We start from the raw sequence: 24682 nt of genomic DNA, 5'->3' as shown, positions 1-24682 counted from the left end.
GAGGCGCTCTCTTCACCCTCTTTCTCACACACACAATAATATCCAGACTGAGTTGCTTCTTACTTCTTAATCAATCAATCAATCAATCAATCAGAACAGAGCTGGAAGGGACCTTGGAGGTCTTCTAGTCCAACCTCCTGCTCAAGATAGGAGACCATCCCAGACAAATGGTTGTCCTTTTTCGGCTGGATTTAGGAATTGAGATGAAAGAGAATTCAGGTCTTGCTTCAACTTTGTCTCTGAGCCCAACTCTTCTTCCTCTCTGTAGTAATCCAATTTCACCCAATTCTCTGACTGCACCCTTTCCTCCTGAGGATATACTTCCTCGCTCCTTTCCATCAGAGTTACAAGGTTGTTGTGTTATTCCTGTGATCTTAAGACAATGAAGAAGGTTGGACATCCATCACCAGTGAAATAAGGTCATCCAGAGATATTCTTGCCCCTCGTTGGCACTTGAATGAGTTGCAGAAGCGGTGATGGGAGATATATATTTAAAAGCTGTCCACACCGGCCTCACAGAAAGCCGTAGACAAGGAGTAGACCATAAGGATAGCAAGAAGTTGGTCCTAGGTTCATGAATATTAGTTCCTGGGGGGGAAGGGAAACCCCTGTTCCATCCTGTTTCAACTGACAATCCTCCGATGAGACACGTTGCCAGCTGGAATTGGTGAAAAAGAAGGAAAAAACGATACAGGATGTCGATAGGGTGTTATAAATGATTTAGTGGAGCCATCTGGGCTGTGAAAATATATTCCCTCCCCTCGCTTTTTATCCGTTTTGTTAAAGACCTGAAATGAATGTTGGTTTTCTGCAACAGAGAACCAGGGGCTACCGAGGAGTAGCAGGGATAGAAAACCTCCAGCCCAGGGCCTCCTTTTTGATTTTGCTTGGATTTTTCTCTCTCAGTCAATTTTCTCCAAGCAGGAGGCTCTCGGTGAGGAGGAGGGGTGTAGGTGAGTACGTGTAGCTCTTCTGCGAAGAAGAAAAAACAAAATTGAATCTGCGCAGAGGAAGCAAAATTCAATCTGCTAAGAAAGAGCAAAATTGAATCACAAGGCTGACCTCCAGACCTTGAATTTCATTTAAATACAGCTTTGGGAAAGTCCTGTGCAGTTGCTCGCAATAAGGTCCAAGAGAAAGGACACCGATGGGTGATGATGTTTGTCCCTTTTAACGGAATACCAGAGTCGGAAGGGACCTTGGAGGTCTTCTAATCCAACCCACTGCTCAAGCAGGAGACGCTACACCATTTCAGACAAGTGGTCTCTTCTTAAAGACTTCCAGTGTTGGGGCATTCACAACTTCTGGAGGCCAGTTGTTCCACTGATTAATTGTTCTCGATGTCAGGAAATTTCTCCTTAGTTCTAGGTTGCTTCTCTCCTTGATTAGTTTCCACCCATTGCTTCTTGTCTTGCTTTCAGGTGCTTTGGAGAATAGCTTGACTCCCTCTTCTTTGGGGCAGCTCTCAAATATTGAACAATTAATCAGTGGAATGACTTGCCTCCAGAAAAATTGTGGGTGCTCCATCACTGGAAGCTCTTAAGAAGAGATTGGATAACCATCTGTCTGAAATGGTATAGGGTTTCCTGCCTGAGCAGGGGGTTGGACTAGAAGACCTCCAAGGTCCCTTCCAACTCTGCTATTCTATTCTATTCTATTCTATTCTATATTCTATATTCTATATTCTATATTCTATATTCTATATTCTATATTCTATATTCTATATTCTATATTCTATATTCTATATTCTATATTCTATTCTATTCTCATTCCATATTTTATTCTCATTCCATATTCTATTCTATTCTATTCTATTCTCATTTCATATTTAATTATCATTCCATATTCTATTCTATTCTGTTTGTCTGAAATGGTATAGGGTTTCCTGCCTGAGCAGGGGGTTGGACTAGAAGACCTCCAAGCTCCCTTCCAACTCTGCTATTCTATTCTATTCTATTCTATTCTATTCTATTCTATTCTCATTCTATATTCTATATTCTATATTCTATTCTATTCTCATTCCATATTTTATTCTCATTCCATATTTTATTCTCATTCCATATTCTATTCTATTCTATTCTCATTTCATATTTAATTATCATTCCATATTCTATTCTATTCTGTTTGTCTGAAATGGTATAGGGTTTCCTGCCTGAGCAGGGGGTTGGACTAGAAGACCTCCAAGCTCCCTTCCAACTCTGCTATTCTATTCTATTCTATTCTATTCTATTCTCATTCTCATTCTCATTCTCATTCCACATTTTATTCTCATTACATATTCTATTCTCATTCTATATTCGCATTCCATTCCATTCTTCCAGACTTACATGAAAATACATATATATATATTGATTTGAGACCATCTTCCCACTGCTGACTTATATTGCCTTCTGTTCTCTTATTCTATTCAGTTATTGGAAGACTGCTATCATGTCCCCCCCACCCCCAGTCCTCCTTTCCCCTCGACTAGCCAAACCCAATTCCTGCAACCATTCTCCATTTGTATTATTCATATGTATTTTATAACTGAGAGGGGGGGGGCGATCTCTTCAATAGGGTTGGAATCACCCCAAATGAGGGTGAAAAGCGCCCCCACCCCACAAAAAGTCACCATTTCTAAACGCTCCCATCTCCGGCCTTCCAAACAGCAAGACATCGTTTGGGGTAGAGAGAAGGCAGAGACACGAATGGGGCTAAGGCCACCCCACCCACCCAAGTGGCTTGCTTTACATACCGTAAATTACACTTTCTGGGCATCAGGATTGCACTTAGCAATTGAATTACAAATTAATCCTCAGGGGGAAATTGAACTATCACGTCCGCTCTCCCTCTCTTTCTCTCTCTCTCCCCCCACCTCTCTCTCCATCCCCCCTCCCACTCCAACCCACACACAATCTTTCTTCCTGCCTATGTCCTTTTCAGCTGATTGTTTAACCCTTGAGGGCCCGTGCTGAGCCGTCATATCCATTTCTGAATGGTGATTCCGTTCCTTACTCCGCTGATCGGTCACCCGATAGCCGCAAGATCTACGCGGAAACTCATTCCAATCCCAGTTTAAGGCATCAATCCGTGACGGTGGGAAATGCCATCCGTTCGTCTGTCCTCAGGCAAGCGAAGGGTTATAAAAAAAGAAAGAAAGAAAGAAAGAAAGAAAGAAAGAAAGAAAGAAAGAAAGAAAGAAAGAAAGAAAGAAAGAAAGCTTAGTTACATTCCCCCACCCACACAACCTTGTACAATTTCTGGGGAATTCTGGATGTGGAAATTGCCAAGGTTGAGAAATACCGCAATACAGTCTCCTTCTCTTTGAGTTATTTGAGTTTTAAACTGCTAGATTGGCAGGAATTGGGGTGAGTGACGGGGACACACCCCATCACACAGCAGCACTCGGACTTCAAAGACAGGTTTGCAAATTGTCAACCCAGCATCCCAACTCTGTGAGTCACCCCACTCCTCAATAACAGAATAGAAAAGGACTTTGGAGATCTCCTAGTCCAACTGTTGAAGTCCACTCATCTTCGCGTTGCCAAGGTTGAGATACACTGCAATACGATCTCCTTTCTCTTTGGGGTGTTCAGAAATATCTCTGGAATGATGACTCAGTGGAACACGAGTTGTCTAGAAAGTGTGCTGATAAAGTTTGGAGTCTTCTAGCATCCTTTTTCCCGTCAAGAACATAGAATAATGGGGTTGGAAAGGACCTTGGAGATCTTCTAGGCTGGCCTCCTGCTCATGGCAAGAGATCCTATGCCATTCTGGACAAGAGGCTATCCAGTTTCTTCTTGAAAACCTCCAGAGTTGGGACACCCACAACTTCTGGAAGCAAGCCATTTCACGGATTCATTGTCCTCACGGCCAGGAAAAGTCTCCTTAAATTCTAGGCTGAGAAAGGGGGTTGGATTAGAAGACCTCCAAGGTCCCTTCCCGTTCTATTCTGATTGATGGAGGAGGATGGTGTGCTTGGTTAGAATATTGCTCGGTGCCCCTTGGCCTCCATAATCTTTTCTATCATCGGACGAATAGCAAAAACTCACCCAAGAGGAGCGGGATTTCAGATGAATTGGTCGGAATGGCTATTAGTTGAGTTTTGCAGCATTGACCTCCACAGCTCAAAGGACCTCAACAATTCAACGGTATTAAAGTTGTCAGAAGACATTTGGAGGGGATGTCTGAGTTCTAGGCTGCCCTGGGAATTGGGGAGGGGGGGAGAGAAAGAGAGCGAGGGCAGAAGATAACCTTCGGGGGTTATGCATGTGGCTTAATCATGAGAGGGCTGTGATTGTATGGATTTTATGTCCCAGCCTTTTGTAAATCACTGGAAGTCCTTGTGGGGGCTGGAGGTATGTAAATGCTATTATTAAATGAATAAGTAATGATGTTCCTTTAGTGTTTTGCCTAAGAAAACTCTGGGTTGTAAATGTGTGTGTGTGTGTGTGTGTGTGTGTGTGTGAGAGAGAGAGAGAGAGAGAGAGAGAGAGAGAGAGAGAGAGAGGAATGGAGGAAGAGAGAGAGGGAGAGAGGAAAAGAGTGAGGGAGGAAGAGAGAGAGGGAGAGAGAGAGGGAGGGAGGAAAAGAGGGAGGAAGGGAAGGAGGGAGGGAAGGAGGAAGAGAGAGAAGGGGAAGGGATGGAGAAAAAGAGAGAGGAAGGGAGAAAGAGAGAGAAAGAGGAAGGGAGGGAGGAAAAGAGGGAGGGAGTGTGGGAGAGAGAGAGAGAGAATGTTAACTAATATATATCATTTGATTAACCCATTATCTGGGTTTGTGCCACACAAGGAATCACAAACCAATCTACTGGTAGAGAAAGATAAACAAAACAATTCAGTAGCAGCTCTTGTGCACCTGCTTTTCTTAAGCATGTTGTGTGAACACAGCTTTGGGGTTCATATGCTTGGATACGAATGTAAGCAAGAAGTTTTCTCTTCCCCTGATTCCTGCTTTGAGGGAGAGGGAAGACAATGCGTGCTTCATTTGCTAATTGCCTGCATGCTTGCTTTTCTAATCCATTTTGTTTGATTGCTGGGGACGACTCATTTCATCAATGTTTGACCCATGCAGATTGGTGTTTACTCATTCCAAAGTCAGTTCAATCAGGTTTCAGGAACGGTTTTTAAATGGTTGTAGGAACTAGGCATGGTTAATCTAGGGAAGAGAAGCACTAGGGGTGACATGAGAGCATCTTCCAGTATTTGAGGGGCTGCCACAGAGAGGAGGGGGTCAAGCTACTTTCCAAAGCCTGAAGGCCAGACAAGGGATAATGGATGGAAACTGACCAAGGAGAGATTCAACCTGGAAATAAGGAGGAATTTTCTGACAGGGAGAACAATCAACCCATGGAAGAGAAGTTGCCTTCAGAAGTTGTGGCAGCTTCATCACTGGAGGCTTTCAAGAAGAGACTGGATTGCCACCTGTCAGAAATGCTGTAGGGTCTTCTGCTTGGGTGGGGTGGGGATTGGACCAGATGGCCCCTTCCAACTCTGTTAATCTGTGAAATGGTGTAGGGTCTCCTGCTTGGGCAAGGGGTGGACTAGAAGACCTCCAGGATCCCTTCCAACTCAGTTAATCTGTTAAAATCTGTCGTTCAGCTCCCACCATGGTCTCTATGCTCTTTCTTGGAGTCATCTATATATGGGATCTGAAGTTGAGGGTATTCTGCAAATATGTTATCTCTGTCTTCCTGCGCAATTAAATTTTATGGCGAAAGTGTTATGCTGTGTAATACAGTGAAGCTTTCCTCCTTTTTATTGCCTGTTTATTTTTTTTATTGCCTTTTCAGCAGGCTATTAGAAAGACGTGCAGTCTCCTCCGTGTAAACTCAGCCAAGCAGACTATTAAGGTTTCTTGATTCAACACCGAGGCTCATCATCGGTGGCGCCTCCTGAGTTTTAGATTAGATTAGCAGAGTTGGAAGGGACCTTGCAGGTCATCTAGTCCAACCCCCTGCCCAAGCAGGAGACCCTACACCATTTCTGACAATTGGCAGTCCAGTCTCTTTTTGAAAGCTTCCAATGATGAAGCTCCCACAACTTCCGAAGGCAACTTCTGTTCCATGGATTGATTGTTCTCACTGTCAGGAAATTACTCCTTACTGTATTTCCAGGTTGAATCTCTCCTTGTTCAGTTTCCATCCATTGTTCCTTGTCTGGCCTTCAGGGTCCTTGGGAAATAGCTTGACCCCAACCTCTCTGTGGCAGCCCCTCAAACACTAGAACTCTGCTATCATGTCTCCCCTAGTCCTTCTCTTCACTAGACTAGCCATGCCCATTTCCTGTAACTGTTCTTCATATGTTTTAGCCTCCAGTCCCCTCACCATCTTGGTTGCTCTTCTCTGCACTTTTTCTAGAGTCTCAACATCTTTTTTTTATAGTGTGGTGACCGAAACTGGATGCAGGACTCCAAGTGTGGTCTTTCTAGAGTGGTATTAGCACTCCACTTGATCTTGATTGTATCTCTCTTATCTTTTTCACCCTATCTTTCCCCAACTCCCAGGTGACTTCATTCAGTGGACCTCCTGGACAACCCACATGGAATACTTCCTTCCTATTTCAAGGAAGGGATGGTGCTACTGCTTTTTCGGATGATACAGCCTTGCTAATTGAATATTATAAATCAAGTAAGTCCCAGGCATCTTCTTTCTAAGAGAGGAGAATGAGGTCCAGAAGCTTGCCAACTCTTCTCAGATCATAGGTCATCATAAGAACCATGCCGTAAGGCATGGTAGCACCTAAGATCCAGAGCGGATAGAAAACTCTCTTATGGCTAGAATAGATAATCAGTTCAGACTTAGTCAACAAGCTGGAAGAGAATAGTCGTAACTCAGGGTTAAACTGTGAAGTCCTTAGTGGTTTCTGAGCTTGGTTGTTTCTTCAGGACGTTTCATGACCCAACATGGTAACATCATCAGTGCTGGTGGGGAGTGGGGTTTGCTCTCTGTGTATAAAAAAGTGGCTTGCCCTGTCGGTCTTGAAGTGAGTGCTCTTGGTGGTTCCTGGATTGTTTGCTGTATAATTGTTTAGCTGAGTTGGTAGTTCTTTGATTGGGGTGTTGTTAACAATGAAGAAATAAACAAATCCGCTCCCTTGTAGCACTGATGATGCTACCTCCTTGTGTCATGAATATTTTAACTCCGCAGGTATTTAAGACTAATTCCTGAACATTCATCACAGTCCACTCCTAGTCTAGCATCCTCCATCATTGGTTCAATGTAGAAACCATGCATCCAATCTCAACTTTCAAACCCAGAATGAAGTCTTAATGGGAAGAATTTGAATTCTAAAATTAGCAGTTCCCGAGAAAGATCAATAGCTTTATTTGACCTTTCCTATTCCTCTACGAAGTAAACTAATCCACTTTTTATTCTTCTCCAACACTGCCAGCCCCAGGAGAAGATCTGGAAGGCACGTCAAAGTTTTTAGGCTACTCCGTGTTGCCACTGACCAACCGAGTTTACCGAAAGCTTGTGGCAGACAGTAGCCGAAGTGGAATTAGGGTAGAAAATCTACCCATCCAGGTAGGAATGGATGGATCAGATTATATTGGAATAATATTGGGTTGTTGTTGTTTTTTCCAAATGGGTGAATTCCATCACATTTGTGCTCCAGGTCATTCTCTTCCCACTGAGCCAATTTTGAAATGTACGGACTTCAACTCTCGAAAGTCATGTTGGTTGGGGAATTGTAGAGATTGAAGTCCACACATCTCAAAGTTGCCCAGATTGAAAAACACCATTCTAAAACAATGTAGTATTGGTTCCGTCTCAAACTGTCAATGTAAATGACATGGATACGTCTTGGAAGAGGATTCATCTTAATCTCTGGAATAAGTCAATGAATGAATGAATGAAACTCTTGATGACCAAATGAAGTTCTTCCAGTCTTTGGATGACCACTTTGTGGAGATCAATAGAGAAGAATTCTTGTTCCCCTATGCTTCTTGAAAACTTTTTGAATGGCTCCTTTTTTTAAAAAAAAATGCAGCTTAGGTTAGCTGGCCTTTTAATCTTCTCCAGCAAAGCAATTCTTCAATATTAAGAAGGAAACAGGCATAATCAATTTTATTACGGCTTTAGAATTCTTCTAAAAAAAAACTTGAGTAACGAATTCTACATACTGTATGGATTGTGTGAATTGATTTTGCCTTTTGCTTGTTATTTCCCCAGGATACCCCTATGAAAACCACATCTGGTGGACTCCCAACTGTCCAACTTGGTCTTCAGTTGATTAATTCAGAGGTAAGGTTAAGAAACAGCAGTTTGCAGTCAATTCTTTGGACTTAAGTTGTCATAATCCATACAGGACTGGGGGGGAGAGATGTATAGTTCTCATCCTTAGTTTCATGTATCTCAGAAAAATAGGGGTGTGGAGAAAGAAAGACAGAGACAGAGAAAGACAGAGATAGAGAGAGAGACAGACAGAGACAGAGAGACACAGAGACACAGAGAGTGAAAAGAGAGAGAGAAAGAGAGAGAGAGAGAGAGAGAGAGAGAGAGAGAGAGAGAGAGAGAGAGAGAGAGAGATGTCAATTAATATACATCATTTCATCACAGTTCACACAAGACATTAAACTCTAGGTCTAAGTTATGAAATAAACCATTTTATTGTTTACTGTGATAGCCCAATTCTTGTTAATGCTACAAGTGAGTTACCACAAAATGGTGTCGGGAGAAAAGAGGAAATTACACAGTGGTGGGATTGAATTTTTTTTACTACCAGTTCTGTGGGCGTGGCTTGGTGGGCGTGGCTTGGTGGGCATGGCAGGGGACGTATACTGTAAAATGTCCATTCCCTCCTGATCAGCTGGGACTCAGAGACAGAGAATAGATGGGGTCGGGGTCAGTCAGAGGTGGTATTTGCCAGTTCTCCGAACTACTCAAAATTTCTGCTACCGGTTCTTCAAAACTGGTCAGAACCTGCTGAATACCACCTCTGGAATAACGCAACAGGTTTCCTGGCATCTAAATCCAGCCGTGCTTGGAATGCCATTCTTCTCGGGAGCGAAATAATTCATATTCAACCAGTACCCTGGAAACACGTCTTCTGTTTGAAAATCGATGCATTTCCAAGCTTGTGCAGGCTCGCTCGGCATACGAAAGCTATGCAAATGCGGTGTTTGTCCAAAGAGGCATTCTTGCAGATGGAAATACACAACAGATGCAACACAATGATCTCTAATCCTTTCGCTGTTTCGTACCCATCGTGTTGCTTAGACCTCTGCCTGCCTGTCTCCTAGTCTGAGGCTGGATTGAATTAAGCTTCCTTCCCTCTCATCCTCCTCCTCCTCGCATTCTATCCGAGCCCTGTAAAAGCATTAGAAACCCCAGGCAGCTGGGCAGCCGACTCCGAGTAGCATAGCAAGTGGGGCCTCCTAAATCCATGTCATGAATATAGATGATGTTTGACATGGCCTTGGAAAGCACCTCCTGGCTGCCTTCCCATTCTCCTCTCTGCAGGCTGGCAGTCTTGGGGGAAAAAAACCCAGAGGTTTGAGAGCAATTCATAGCTAGGTACACGTTTCAGCTCGACGGGGCTAAATTACATTGTGGGTGGATGTTGAGGGTGGAAATAAGAAAGGGAAGAGGGAAACGGAGAGGGAGAAAACACAATAATTTTGCAACTCACCGTTGACCCACAAACAACCGGTCCTGTTTGAACAATTTGCAAGACGGGAAGCAGTCTTCAGGTTGACACAAGAAGCATTGCATCGCTGTAGCCCAAATTTGGCCTCTTTTGTGGAATAGAACAGAACAGTATAAATATTGGAATGAAGAATAGGATAGAATAGAATAGGATAGGATAGGATAGGATAGGATAGGATAGGATAGGATAGAATAGAACAGAACAGAATAGTATAGGATAGAATAAATATTGGAATGAAGAATAGAATAGAACAGAACAGAACAGAATAGAATAAATATTGGAATGAAAAATAGAATAGAATAAATATTAGGATGAAGAATAGAATAGAATAGAATAAATATTAGAATAGAATAGAATTCTTTATTGGTGAAGTGTGATTGGACACACGAGGAATTTGTCTGGTGCAGATGCTCTCAGTGTACATAAGGAGAATAAAATACATTCATCAAGAATAAAAAGACACAACACTTAGTGATAGTCAAGGTTACTAATAAGCTATCAAATGGTACTAGGAAACAAATAAAAAACAATGTAAATCATAAAGATACAAGGAACATGGTTATAGTCATAAGTATGGAGAGATAGGTACTAGAAAGGATGAGAAGAAGAATAGTAATACAATCTTAATAAATAATTTGACAGTGTTGTGGGAATTAGTTGTTAAGCAGAGTGGTGGCATTTGGGGAAAAACTGTCCTTGTGTCTAGTTGTTCTAGTGTGTAGTGATCTATAGCGTCGTTTTGAGGGTAGGAGTTGAAACAATTTATGTCCAGGATGCATGGGGTCTGTAGATATTTTCCCAGCCCTCTTTTAGACTCGTGCAGTGTGCAGGTCCTCAATGGAAGGCAGGTTGGCAGCCATTGTTTTTTCTGCAGTAGAAGAAACGTTGGTGGTCTGTAGAAGACCAATGTTGAACCTGTAGAAGCCGTGATGCTTCTGTGTTCTTCCTTCCTAACTTGGGCCAAATTAAACCTGGCAGGTTAATTCCTTTGCTCTTTCCATCTGGAGCCACCCAGCCTTATCCACGGTTTGGGGCCTGGCTGTCTGGGGAAGCACTTGGGAGAGTAGGGGGGGGGGTCTGCACATGATGAATTATTCACAGGGGCGTCAGTAAGTGCAGAATTAATCCCCGTTTCTTCCAGCTGGCTGCTGCACTAAATTATCACTCCTGGTCATGCGGGAAAATGCTGCAGAATTCATTTAGCTGATTATTGTTTTGATCTCGGAAGGACTGTGGGTTGCAGAGACCCTCCCCCTCTGGTGCTAATAAATATACAAACACAGAGAGGGGGGAGAGAGAGAGAGAGAGAGGAGGAGGAGGAAGAAGAAGAAGAAGATGATGATGATGATGAAGAAGAAGAAGAAGAAGAAGAAGAAGAAGAAGAAGAAGAAGAAGAAGAAGAAGAAGAAGAAGAAGCTTAGAACATCATTTGTTCTAAGGAGGAGGAGGAGAGAGGAGGAGAAGGAAGAGAAGGAGGAGGAGGAGGAGGAGGAGGAGGAGGAGGAGGAGGAGGAGGAGGAGAATAATAATAATAATAATAATAATAATAATAAGAAGAAGAAGAAGAAGAAGAAGAAGAAGAAGAAGAAGAAGAAGAAGAAGAAGAAGAAGAAGAAGAAGAAGAAGAAGAAGAAGAAGAAGAAGAAGAAGAAGAAGAAGAAATGTTTCTTTCTAAAGCCATCCGGGGGGGGGGGGGTTAATTAATTCTAAAAGGAGCAGGGATCTTAAGCCATCATTTCTTCCCCACCCCCCATGCTTGCTGTCACATTAAACTGCTTTAACATGAGTCCACCCCCTCCCTTCCCCACCTTCTTTTCCTTTCGTTTTCTTTTTAAATACACACCAAAAGGAGATCTTGGCCCATCACAATGACATTCAATGCGTTGCCATGTGTTGTGGGACTCCCTCCCCAGTGACAGGTGCTGACGGATTGCTAAGTGCATGGCGGGTGAGGGGGAGGACATAAATTAAAGGATAATGTAGGATGTTGTACGCCAGGGTGGTCAGTCCACCAGCTGCCTGCAGGCCCCCAATTAATAATAATTCTTCTTCTTCTTCTTCTTCTTCTTCTTCTTCTTCTTCTTCTTCTTCTTCTTCTTCTTCTTCTTCTTCTTCTTCTTCTTCTTCTTCTTCTTCTTCTTCTTCTTCTCCTCCTCCTCCTCCTCCTCCTCCTCCTCCTCCTCCTCCTCCTCCTTTCTTCTTCCTCCTTCCTTCTCCTCCTCTCACCCCCAATAGCACACCTGACCATTCTTCATACGACCATGAGGTGGCAGCAAAGACTTAACCACTCCATGCCGCTTTGCTTCTCTCTGCTGGTCGCACAACATGTTGCAGCTCATCCCTAACAGGGGTACTTTCATAAACTTCTGTGGCCCTGCCCATTTCTCCTTTGCCCCCCCTCCCCTGCTCCATCAGGCAATAGGTTGGAAACTTAGAGGCATCCATGTGGGTGATCCCAGGCCCAGTTGGAACGGAAACTGGAACCCACCACTGAGCTGGGTCGATGGCTTGCCAATGGCACCTCTGGCGGGTATAGATAGACACATCCATGCACACCCTCACGTCTCTTTGCTGAAGGCTGTTTTCTCAGCAGAATGTTCTTCTTCTGAGTTACAACCCCCCTCCTCCTCCTCTAAGCCCGCACCCCTTCCCAGCATCGTTAGGAATTGTGATTGCTGCGGAAATTATAGAGCAGTGATAGAATTACTACTGAGCGGGAACGACTCCACCGGCTTCGCTTTGTTAGACAGCTAATGAGTGGCAGACAGCGAGGCCATGGCGAAGCGGAGCAAGGGAGGGGAAAAAATGAACGTCTTTGTCGAAAGAAAATTTGCCGGTTTCCGCCGCCTGTTCCCAGAGGAAGTTTTAGGGGAAAATTAATTGAATTAGGGACAGGGGGGGCGGGAGACGTGGCAAGCTTCGTTGGCCGAGACTTGCTCCTTTTTTTTTTCATCCAATGGGTTGGAGGGGGAGGAAGGCGATAATAATTTCAGTCGATTCTGGGCCTCATCTGGGTGGTCGGCTTGGCGGGATTGACAATGAGGTCTGCCTTTTGCAGGAAGTCCTTTTGGGGGTTGTTTGGATTTAATTGACGCTTGCCAGCTGAAAGCCTGATGGTTGATGCCAAAGAGGGTTGGCTGAGGTCAAACTTTGCTCCCCAGCCAAATGAAATAGGTAGATGGGCAACAGAGGTGATATTCAGCAGGTTCTGACCAGTTCTGGAGAACCAGAAGTGAAAATTTTGAGTAGTTTGGAGAACCGGCAAATGCCACCTCTGGCTGGCCCCGCCCCCATCTATTCTCTGCCTCCCGAGTCCCAGCTGATCAGGAGGAAATGGGGATTTTGCAGTATCCTTCCCTTGCAGTGCATCTCAACCTTGGCAACGTGAAGATGAGTGGACTTCAACGGTTGGACTAGGAGACCTCCAAAGGTTGCTATTCTGTTATTAAGGAGACTCACGGAGTTACGATGCTGGGTTGACAATTTACAAACCTGTGTTTGAAATCCGAGGGCTGCTGTGTGACAGAGTGCGCTCCTGTCACTCACCCCAGTTCCTGCCAACTTAGCTGTTTAAAACGCAAGTAGATAAACAGCTACCACACACCGGTGGTAGGTTGGTGGGGATGGTAGGTGGGGACACGAAAGGAAATTCCCAACGGGGCATCCCTCGGGCAACGGTGATGTCCCTGGCACATCCTTTCACCCTGGCAATACTTTGGTGGGTTTGACACGGAGGTATAGTGTTATTCCGTTTGTTCTTCTGTTCTTCTGTTTGCCTCTCTCCTCCAAATCTGGAGAGATGCAGATTTTTAAGAAAATGAATCCAAGAATAGGCATAACAGTCCTTCCTTCTCCCCCCATTAAGATTCAAATAAGCCGTCACAGCCTGGAGTCACGGCATCAGCATTGGCGGTAGCCACTTTGCTGCCGGACACGGGGAGCGTCCAATTTAACCAGTTAGTCCTAGGATTGTAGGAAATGAAGAAATCATATTGGTGAGCACGGAGAGGTTGCCTTCGCCCTTGATGGAATTCTACTTAATTAACCACCCATCTATGTTTGTTCAAGACCACCTGCCATTTGTTATGCCCCCTAGATTTCCTGACAGTGAGAACAATTAATCAGTGGAACAGAAGTTGCCTCCAACACTGGAAGTTTTTAAGAAGATGTTGGATAGCCATTTGTTTGAAACAGTATAGGGTTTCCTGCCTAGGCAGGGGGTTGGACGAGAAGACCTCCAAGGTTCCTTCCAATTCTGTTATTCTATTCTATTCTCTATTTTCTATTCTATTCTATTCTATTCTATTCTTCATTCTATTCTATTCTACATTCTATTCTATTCTATTCTATTCCATTCTATTCTACATTCAATTCTACTCTATTCTACATTCTCTTCTAATCTATTCTACATTCAATTCTATCTATTCTACATTCTATTCTATTCTATTCTATTCCATTCCATTCCATTTTATTCTATTCTATTCTACATTCAATTCTACTCTATTCTACATTCTATTCTTTTCTCTTTTATTCTCCATTCTATTCTATTCCATTCTATTCTATTCTATTTCCCTCCTTTGCTTTCCAAGGCCCAAGGTTTTTAAGGCATCTTCACCGCTGGCCATCGTAATGTCTTCTTGTTTTGTTCTGCCTAGAGACCAGACACCTTTCTGACTTCATCAACCACAAATGGCCTTCCCATTTTGGATCCAGAGTTGGTGGGAGAGCTGGGGACCATCAAGGAACCCTGGACAAGACCAACTTCCAAAACTGAACAGAAGACCGGTGTTACTTCAGCTAGAGACAGCGTGAGTGATTTCTTTTCCTACTTTGTTATGGTACTCGCTTCCTAGCAAACTCATAGAGTGAAGCCCCCTTTGACTGTGAAAACAGTAGAAATCATGACACCCTTGTAATGTTTTGTTTGTTTCCAAGAATAAGCAGCAAGGTGGCTTGCAAAGAGGTAGGCTCTTAAAGCAGACCATGTAAGGGCTAACCCAACCTCTGAATCCTAAAATAGGAGCTTGGCTGGCACGCAATGACTGCAAAACAGGAGAAAGCAGATCTCTACCAGATGTTTAAACACCATCTGCTTCTTGTAGCCCAAATGTCATAGGTCTGTCCATGTTGGAGACAGTCATATCTTTGTGTCATTGAGTAGACCCCAAGGCTCATCCCTTCCACCATCCTTCCAAGTCTGTTGGAGTCTCCTGGTCCTCCTCTTCTGCTCTTCACCTTCTTTCTTCACATATTCAGGAAGACACTAGAGGGAATAGATGATGCCATGAATGGTTGTATGAATCGGTGAAGCCAAGGCCCGTTTTCTGCCTCCCCGGCCTCCAGCAGCACTTTGCCAGGAAAAACGGGCCACGCTGAGGCACTGCCAGCCCATAGAAGAGAGCTACTATGCTGATCTTGAAGAAATCCAGTTGGACACCCCTGCTCTAATCCAATCTTCAAATCGAATTTTCCAAGAGCTGGAGAAATTCCACCCTCACCTCATTCTGAGGAGTAACTTGGTTGGTAGGATCCAAGGCTTTCAGCGCGATGACGAGTATTTGATTGTGAACTCATTTAGTCCATTCCTGGCTATTACGGCTACATTATCTCAAGACCTCAAGCCCACTTCCGGCTCATAACTGTCAGCTCCGTGAACGGAAGACTGACATCAGCAAAACCTGGACACGGATAACATCATTTGCTTGGGCTTCCAGACCCAACACTGGCTAAGTCAAGGCCTTGGGTGTTCCATCAATTGTAATGTTAAAAAGAAACCAGACACAAAAGGAACAAGACCTCAGAGCTCACCTATTCCATATCTAAATGGGACGTGGTGGCTCAGGGGCTAAGACGCTAAGTCGGTCAGAAAGGTCGGCAGTTTGGCGGTTCAAATCCCTAGCGCTGCGTAACAGAGTGAGCTCCCGTGACTTCTCCCAGCTTCTGCCCACCTAACAGTTCGAAAACATGTTTAAAAATGCAAGTAGGAAAATAGGAACCACCTCTGGTGGGAAGGGAACAGTGTTTTGTGCACCTTCGGCGTTTAGTCATGCCAGCCACATGACCACGGAGATGTCTTCGAATAGCGCTGGCTCTTCAGCTTTGAAATGGAGATGAACACCGCCCCCTAGAGTTGGGAATGACTAGCACAGATGTGCAAGGGGAACCTTTACCTTTATTCCATACCTAGGTGGACTATCTAGGTGAAGAAGAAAAATCTGGGAGAACTGGAGAAAGAGGGAGGAGGATGAGTGGTTTTTCCCCCCAGAATAGAGCAGATGTGTGTGAATTCAGTAAAATTAAATAATTCCTTAAAAGAGTCACTTTGGGGAGACAGGTGGTGTGGAAATTGGATCAATAAAAATGGTGTGTGCAAGCATATCAGAAGGTAGCAAAAAGACACCGGAAATTTTCAGAACTCACAAAGACTATTCTTCTTTCAATGACACGCCTCATTGTCGAGATGCTTTTAGAGAGGCAATTTGTATTTCCAATTGTTCATGTGGCCTTGAGAGCCATTTTGGCGTAGAGGCATCAGGCAAGAAAGCTCCCTGGGAGTTCTAGACTCACACAAAGCCAGCTGGGTGGCCTTGGGCCAGTCGCTCTCTCCCTGCTCTAGGAAGATTGCAAGAGCGAAGCGCTTCTGAAAAACTTGGTTGAGAAAACTGCAGGAGTTTCTTTGGGCAGTTGTCAGGGATCAAGAGTGGCAGGAAAAGGAAGGGAAGGGAAGAAAAGGAAGGAAGGGAAGGGGGGAAAGAGAAAGGGGAAGGGGAGGGGAAGAAAGATAGGGAAGGGAAGGGAAGGAGAATGAAAGGAGAATGAAAACAGAAAGGAAAGGAAAGGAGAATAAAAACAGAATGGGAAGAAAAGGGGAATGAAAACAGAAAGGGAAGGGAAAAGAAGGGAAGGAAAGGAAGAGAAGAAAAGGAGAATGAAAACAGAAAGGAAAGGAGAATAAAAACAGAATGGGAAGGAAAGGGGAAGGAAAGGAGAATGAAAACAAAGGGAAGGAAAAGGAAGGGAAGGGAGGGAAGAAAAGGGGGAAGGAGAAAGGAAAGAAAAGGAAAGGGGGGAGAGGGAGGAGAAGGAGAAAGAGAACACCCACTAAATTCACATTACAATGAATTTTGATTGTTTGTGCCTAAAAGCACAAACCCTGCCAGGCAGGAACGTAGATCTGCTTCAGGTGCAAGAATCATCATTGCAACGTGTTGAATTCTCAAGTAGCGTAGGACCATCCGGCAGGCCTTCTGTGCTCCTGGCACACCGTGGGCAGCAAGATCCTCTTCCAACTGGGCTGAAGTTGTGAATTACAGGTGGACGCCTTGAGAAATCCGGGCAGCGTTTCCAATTATTTTTTCCCAAAGAATTCTTGGGCCGATGGGCTCGGGTTTTTTTGCAGTCTTCCTATCACCATCTAGTGGACAATACTTATATTAACAGCTGTCCTTCTCAACTCTTAGAATTGTGTGTGTGTGTGTGTGTGTGTGTGTGTGTGTGTGTCCGTCCAATCTTGCCAGAATTCTGGGAGTTGAAGTCCACAAGTCTTAAAGTAGGTTCGGCAACCCTCTAACCAGGCTACAGTCATAATATTTAGAATAGCATAGCATGGTTTCTTGCACAACTTTGAGTGGGGAGATGTTCTAAAAATGGCTGATCTGGTGCACCCTGATTTCACTCAAAAGGAGGAAGAGGAGAGGCAAGCCTATTAAATAAATAAATAGACATTCAACCCAGAATAGTTAGGGCTAAACGAGAGACGACTATTGGCTTTGCTTTGCAGATCGTATTTTTCTTCCCCTCAGCTTCGTATTCAGATACAAAACGCGGGGTTTGGAGTATAGAATTTTACCCCTCGGTCGATTCTTTGGGGGGGGGGTTCAGCAAAAGGAGGAGAGAAAAAAAGAAAGAACCTGATTTGCTTCCTACACACACAGAGAGAGAGAGAGACAGAGAGAGAGAGACACACACACACACAGAGTGAGACACACACACACACACACACACACAGACAGACACACAAACACAGAGTGAGTGAGTGAGAGAAAGACAAGAGAGGGACACACACAAACAGAGAGAGAGAGAGACACACACACTCACACAGAGTGAGTGAGAGAGAGACAGGGAGAGACACACACATGCAAACAGAGAGAGAGAGAGAAAAACAGAGACAGAAAGAGAGACAGACAGAGAAACACACAGACACACACACACACACACACACACACTGAAAAGATTGTGTGCAATTGCATCCCGCCCATTCCGCCTTGCTTCGGAAAAACCTTGTTGGGTTTGTCACAAAACACTTGATTGCTGGATGATGTACAGCTAATTCCACAAGCCAAACAGAGCTTTGGAAGTGCTAATTAACAGCCCCAGTGAAAGACGCTCATTAGTTCTTGTTATAGCGAACTCATTAGCCAAACCTCAATGGTTGGTGCTAATTAGAATCCTAAAGCCAAGCAGAATAGGGTGGCCAAACCGAAACAGACAAGCGGGGCTGAATAGTGACAGACAGACAGACAGATAGAAAGATGGTCCAGTGTTTTAATTCCTTTCTTTCTTCATTCACTGAACCCAGAAGGACATCCGTGTTGAATGGCTCAAACCTTGAGTACAGGGAGTCCTTGACTTACAACGGCTTGTATAGTGACTGCTCGAATTTATGATGGCGCTGGAAAAAGTGACTTAGGTCCATTTTTCACACTTGCAGCCGTTGCAATGTCCCCACAGTCACATGTTCAATATCCTTCCTTCCTTCCTTCCCTCCTTCCTTCCTTCCTTCCTTCCTTCCTTCCTTCCTTCCTTCCTTCCTCCCTCCCTCCCTTCCTGTTTTATAATGCTAGGGAACCCTTTATCCAGAGACGAAGAAGAATGCGACATCATCTGAAAAAGCCAGCCAGGGTTGTGTGTGTGTGTGTGTCCTTTCAGCTCTTCTTTGCATCTTAGATTGAAAAGGCGGTCTGGTATTTTGTGATTCCGGAGGAGACGGGACTCTAGTTTCTGAGCTTCTCTTTGGTGTCTTTGAACATGCTCAATTAAAGATGGCGGGCGGGGTGGGAGGAAATCACTTGAAGACTTGCCCCGCTTGCGAAACGCAACGCTCTGAAATCCTGTTGTGGTGGAATGGCGTGATTTCAATTTCCTAGCATGCTCCTTATCTCTGAAAAACAGGCCGACCTGAACTGGTTAAATGCTTGTCTGTTCAGAAAGTTACGTGTGTAATCGGTCGGCTTTTATTGTCTTGCTCGATATCCTATCGCCGTTTGGCAGCTGGGACTACATCCTGAAGGCGATGACCATCTTCTTGGCCTGCTTAAAATCACCCCTTTTGAACGGGGGAGCAAGTCACGGAGAGGGCTGGCGCATCTCTATTAAACCAGCTTCCGAGGAGATTAAATGCTTTTCGTTACAATCCAATTAACTCTAAAATTGAATAGCAATGGGAGAATATATGGCGACATTCCCAAGCATGTGTGTACGAATATATACATATATCTTCTACCTCTTTGTTCATCTAGAAGACCATTTGTAAATAGCTGGTGAGTTCACCTCTAGTTTAATCAGATAAAGAAGGATTAATTGCAGTTGACATTTACCTGGGTGTATGGAGAGAAGCAGACAAGATGAGTAATTCACAAAGAAGGCATGTCCAGACAAGGGAAGGAGAATTGATTTAATGTTTAGAAATGTAGCCTTCCAGGACCGAGCAGCTGCTCGGTCTCAAATCCTCAAGGTTGAGTTTCTCCCACCGATGACCAAGTTTGGAATTATCCAACCCATGAAATGTGCGATTTGAGTTTGGTTGCTTGAGTCATTGGTTGGAATTAAAGAGATTTCATAAAATTCTTGTGTGGGTAAAAGTCCCAACAAATGCCATTCAACCTCATCCTGTGAGTAAGTTGGACCACAGTTGATGTTGTAGTGTGTTGTGAGGCAGCTGCTTGCAGTCTTCTAGTAAACCTCTTCCCCGACACTTGGTCAACATTCCTGGACTACTGGTCATATTCTGATTTGATGAAGTAGTTTTGAGTTTGTCCCCCTTTAGATCCTTCTCCCAAATATTTTGCAGTTTTACAAATGTTGGATTCCTTCATGTAATGAGACCTGTCTGTTTGGATGTGAATTGTGCAGTTTTGGCTGTTCAAACTCTGCATGTTGGAAAGGAAGGGAAAGCTACTAAGTTCTTAATAAGAATCACAATTTTGAACCCTTAAATTCTTCTCCAGATCTTCTATCTTATATGATAAAATAGATATATCACTTAAATTTTATAGAAGATGGAAGACTTTTATAGTGTTCCAATATTTGAGGGACTGCCCCAAAGAAGAGGAGGTCAACCTATCTTCCAAAGCACCTGAAGGCAGAAGAAGAAACTATGGATGGAAACTAATCAAGGAGAGAAGCAACCTAGAACTAAGGAGAACTTTCCTGACAGTTAGAACAATTAATCAGTGGAACAGCTTGCCTCCAGAGTCCAGACGTTGTGAATGCTCCAACATTGGAGGTTTTTAAGACGAGATTGGACAACCATTTGTCTGAACCAATACAGGGTCTCCTGCTTGAGCAGGGGCTTGGACTAGAAGACCCCCAGAGTCCCTTCCAACTCTGGTATTCTGTTAAAATCCTAAAGACAATATTTTGCAGACATAAGATGCTCCTGCAATGCCAGATATTTTAACGGATGATTGGTGACCCTCGTTAAAGCCTTGTGTTAATTCTTAAATATTCCCATTTCCTAAATATTCCCATGCAATGCACAGCACAGGTCCATCCCTTGCTCTAAGTCAGAGATCGGCAACCTTAAAGACACTAAGATCCTAAACAGAAGCCCCCCGTTCAATTCTGGAGCCAACCGGAAGTCCGGTTCCCCCACCAGAGAGTCTCCTCCTAGCGCAGCATCCTTTTCCCTCTACCTGTCCTAACCGAAAGCCCTATCAATTGTGGAGCCAACTGGGCAACAGGGAGCCACAGCAGAGGGAGGAAACAGCCACATGCAGCTCCAGAGCTGCAGGTTACTGACCCCTGCTCTAAGTTAAAAGATTTGTCCTGGCCTAATGACTCAAGAAAGGCCACTGGGTCAATTCTAATGACCAACTCTCATTCCCAAGCAATTATAGTCCTGTCTCCAAGGAGAAGTTTGAGATGGTGCTTGTAATTAAAAGCCACGAAAGCCCTAAGATTTACGCAGGCAAGGCCGACCACTGAAGGCCACTGGCTTGGAAGATTGATTAATGTACCAGGATGTGCTCCAGCAATGCTTATGATGCTCCTCCGGCTTCAAGACCCAAATCAACACCTGCCATTCTTAGGTTGTCAGCATTTGAGAAGCCCCTAATCATGGTCACGTCTTTCCCTCTGGCAGGAGACCCATCCTTCTTCTCTGCTGCCTCTAGATGGCAAGGATAGTCAGGCTAAGATGATGAAGGGAGAATTTGGCTGAACGTTAAAAGATTCTTTAACAGGGAACATGAAATATACTTACAATGGGAAACTATTGAGGTTTAAAGACAGAATCACAAATAAGATAACCCAATCTTTGGAAGGAATATTGTCCTTGGAAGAAAATGACAGGAAATCTATTTTCTACTTTTAAGGATTCTTACATCGAACCCGATCGTGTATCTTCCTACTTTGACCTGACAGATGTGAGTATAACCCGTAACATCTAACTTTGTGTCTTAAATAACAAAATAAATAACATTGTAGCCCAATATCTAAGATTCGGATAGTCTCCATACCTTCTGGGGGGGCCTTGAAAACCTGAAGTTCTAGACCAGAATATTAGTGGAGCCCAAAACACGTGGCTACTTAAATATAATCTTTATTGTCATTGTACTTAAATACAACGAAATTGGCTCCAATACAATTGAAATTAGTTCCACATTTACACTGCCTTTGCGCCAAACTGGGGTTTTTTTTTGGTAATTTTTTTTTATTTTTTAAACAGACATCGATTAACAAGACATAAAACATAAAACCATCTTTCATTATATACAGTGTGTCGATTGGATACAAGGTTTTTGTGCATCCTTTCCATAGTCATCACTTGCAATTTACATAAAATCACGTTATCAAATCCAAACTGTTTGTATACATTATTATCATTGTACATTATTTGTTTGACTATCACTAATTATTCCTTCATTTTCAACGAACTATACTTAATATTGGGATCATTTATATTATAACAATTCATTACATCATCTTCAATCTATCCAATAATACTATATCTTTATATTATATCCAACATCATTCTATTATTCTTGTATTGATAACATACTCTAGTATCTTTCATTTCCATGTTTTTTTTATCTAACCATTGATAAAATAAATCCCATGTTCTTATAAAATTGTTTATCTTCTTGTTCTCTAATTTGTGGTCTCAAAATTATAAAATGACAATGTCAACAGCATATCAAGAAAATTTATATAAGATGCTTTACAGGTGGCACCTATCCCTGACGAGAATAGCAAGCATGTTCAAGAATAAATCAGAAAAGTGTTGGAAATGTCATCAGATACTGGGTTCATATTATCATGTGTGGTGGACTTGTATAGAAGCTAAAAGATATTGGGCTAAAATTCACACCTGGTTGGAAAAAATGATACAAAAACTTATAGACTTTAAACCAGAAATTTTTTTATTGGAATTATACAATCGGAAACATACAATAGAGAATTGAAATACCTGATTGTAAATGTATTAACGGCAGCTAGAATTGTATTTGCTAAAAATTGGAAAAATGGAGAAAATACCAACGCAGGAGGAAGTTATTTACAAAATAATGGAATGTGCTGAAATGAGAAAATTGACATTTGAAATTAGAGAACAAGAAGATAAACAATTCTATAAGACATGGGATTTATTTTATCAACGGTTAGATAAGAAAACATGGAGATGAGGTTGAGGAGGAGGAGGAGGATAAGGACAAAAGGAGAGAAAGGAGGAGGTGGAGGTGGAGGAGGCGGAGGAGGATAAAAGAAGGAGAGAAAGGAGGATGTTGAGGAGGGGAGGAGGATAAAAGAAGGAGAGACAGGAGGAGGAGGAGAGGTGGAGGTGGGGGCGGAGGAGGAGAAGAAGGAGGAGGAGAAAAGGAGAGAAAGGAGGAGGGAGAAGAGGGAGAAGAAGAGGAGAAGGAGAAAAGGAGGAGAAAAAGGAGGAGGAGGAGGCAGATCTTTACAAGCAGATCCAAGCTTCCAGATCATTCCGCTCCCTGTTAGATCCTTTCTCCCGCCCTCCTCACTGTCCACCAGGTAGCAGATCCCCTCCTTAAGTTTTAAGCCCTGGGAGATCTTCCTTGCTATAAGCCATCCTACTCCCTCGAATGAGTCCATGTCAAAAGGCCCTCGGGCATTTCTGTTTGAGGAAATGCAGACACACCTGTTTGCTCTCTCCTCCTGGAGCTTGTGCGGTTCCCTGGGTGGTGTTGTCTTGGAAGTGACAGGCACCTGGCAACCAGGAGAGAAGAAGCCGTACGATCCACTCCTGCAAAAACCAGGAGAAAGCTGGCAGGGGGATTCAGAAGGTTTGGGTATCCTTTCATCTGGGTAGGAATTAGCTTGGAGGCAGATTTGGGCTGCTTAGATTCTGGAAATGGCCTTGTACTACCGGCCGTTTTCCTCAACGGTGAGTAACAACAATTCCTCAGCTCTCACCTGGCTCAGACATATCCCCCCCCCCCCATACAGAAGAATGCCCACAAAGAATTCTATTGAATGATATGGAATTACACAGTTGAAGGGCCAGGGTTTTCCTTCCTTCCTTCTTTCCTTCTTTCTTTCCTTCCTTCCCTCCTTATTTATTTATTTTAGAAAATGTATATTTCCACCTAGTCACACATGGCGACACAAGGCAGCTTACACAGATATAAAACCTTCCTTCCTTCCTTCCTTCTTCCTTCCTTCTTCTTCCCTCTCGTTTCCTTCCTTCTGTATTTTTTTCCTACTTTCCTCTCTCCATATTGTTTTTTTCATCCTCTTTCCTTCCTTCCTCTTTTGTCCCTTTGTCTTCCTTCCTCCTTTATCTCCTTCCTTCCTTCCTCCCCTCATGTCCTTCCCTCCTCCCTCCCTCCCTCCCTCCCTTCTTCCTTCCTTACTTCTTTCCCTCCTTATTTATTTATTTTAGAAATTGTATATTGCCGCCTAGTCACTCATGGTGACACAAGGCGGCTTACACAGATATAAAAACATCTTCCTTCCTTCCTTCCATCCTTCTTCTTCCCTCTCACTTCCTTCCTTCTGTATTTTCTTCCTACCTTCCTCTCTCCATCTTGTTTCATTCATCCTTCTTCCTTCCTTCCTTCCTCTTTTGTCCCTTTGTCTTCCTCCTTTGTCTCCTTCCTTCCTTCCTCCCTTCCTTCATCCCTTCTTCTTCCCTCTCATTTCCTTCCTTCCATCTGTATTTTCTTCCTACCGTCCTCTCCATCTTGTTTCATTCATTCTTCTCCCTTGCTTCCTTCCTTTCTTCTTTGTCCCTTTGTCTTCTTTCCTCCCTCCTTTATCTCCTTCCTTCCTTCTGAAATGAAACAGCCTCTTTTAATTTCTACATTTTGAGAGCCACCTTCTTGCTGCTTGCTTCACAGATGCAAAACAATCGGTTTCCGTTACCTGATGCTATGGCCAAGATCCTACCTGGGAAAGACAGCAGGTAAGTAAATCCCATCTCAGCCTGGGGGCTCTGCAGAACAGTTCTAGATAGACTAGAATTCATAGAAGGACATATTTGTAGTCCAGAAGCCTGGACTGAATTTACAGTTTTACATTGCACAAAACTATCCCAGGTGCACAATGTGCCATGCCTACCTGGTGAAAATTGCTTGCCTAAAACTTATACTAGGGAATGCAACATTAATTAATTGATTGATTGATTGATTAATGTGTGCACATTAGCAGGAATGGTATAGAAATACGGATCTTTATGCCACTTCCCCCCCCCTCCTTCTGTTTTGCAAGCTGCTAAAGAAACAGATCAAAATAAACATATGATCAGGGGGGAAAAACCCTAAGCTAAAGCAACATGGGGAAAATATGTCCATCTTTTCTTCTGATGTGTA

General features: G+C 43.5%; 1 protein-coding gene across 7 annotated transcripts in view; it reads left to right on the top strand.

Moving 5' to 3' along the window:
* CCDC33 (coiled-coil domain containing 33) overlaps positions 1–24682 on the top strand; it is an 86942-nt gene that overhangs the window by 53657 nt on the left and 8603 nt on the right. For 6 of the 7 annotated variants that reach the window (XM_081964623.1, XM_081964621.1, XM_081964622.1 and 3 more), the window contains exons 10-15: positions 6484–6607; positions 7371–7504; positions 8153–8224; positions 14285–14437; positions 21224–21274; positions 24212–24276. In XM_081964623.1, the coding sequence (XP_081820749.1) occupies positions 6484–6607; positions 7371–7504; positions 8153–8224; positions 14285–14437; positions 21224–21274; positions 24212–24276 (599 nt within the window). The remainder of the gene's footprint in view (positions 1–6483; positions 6608–7370; positions 7505–8152; positions 8225–14284; positions 14438–21223; positions 21275–24211; positions 24277–24682) is intronic. The other variant, XM_081964618.1, reaches the window with a different exon arrangement.

The sequence above is a fragment of the Natrix helvetica genome (assembly GCF_964273705.1).
Source record: "Natrix helvetica genome assembly, chromosome: 12".
NCBI lineage: Eukaryota > Metazoa > Chordata > Lepidosauria > Squamata > Natricidae > Natrix > Natrix helvetica.
This window is presented reverse-complemented; position numbering and strand designations above follow the sequence as displayed.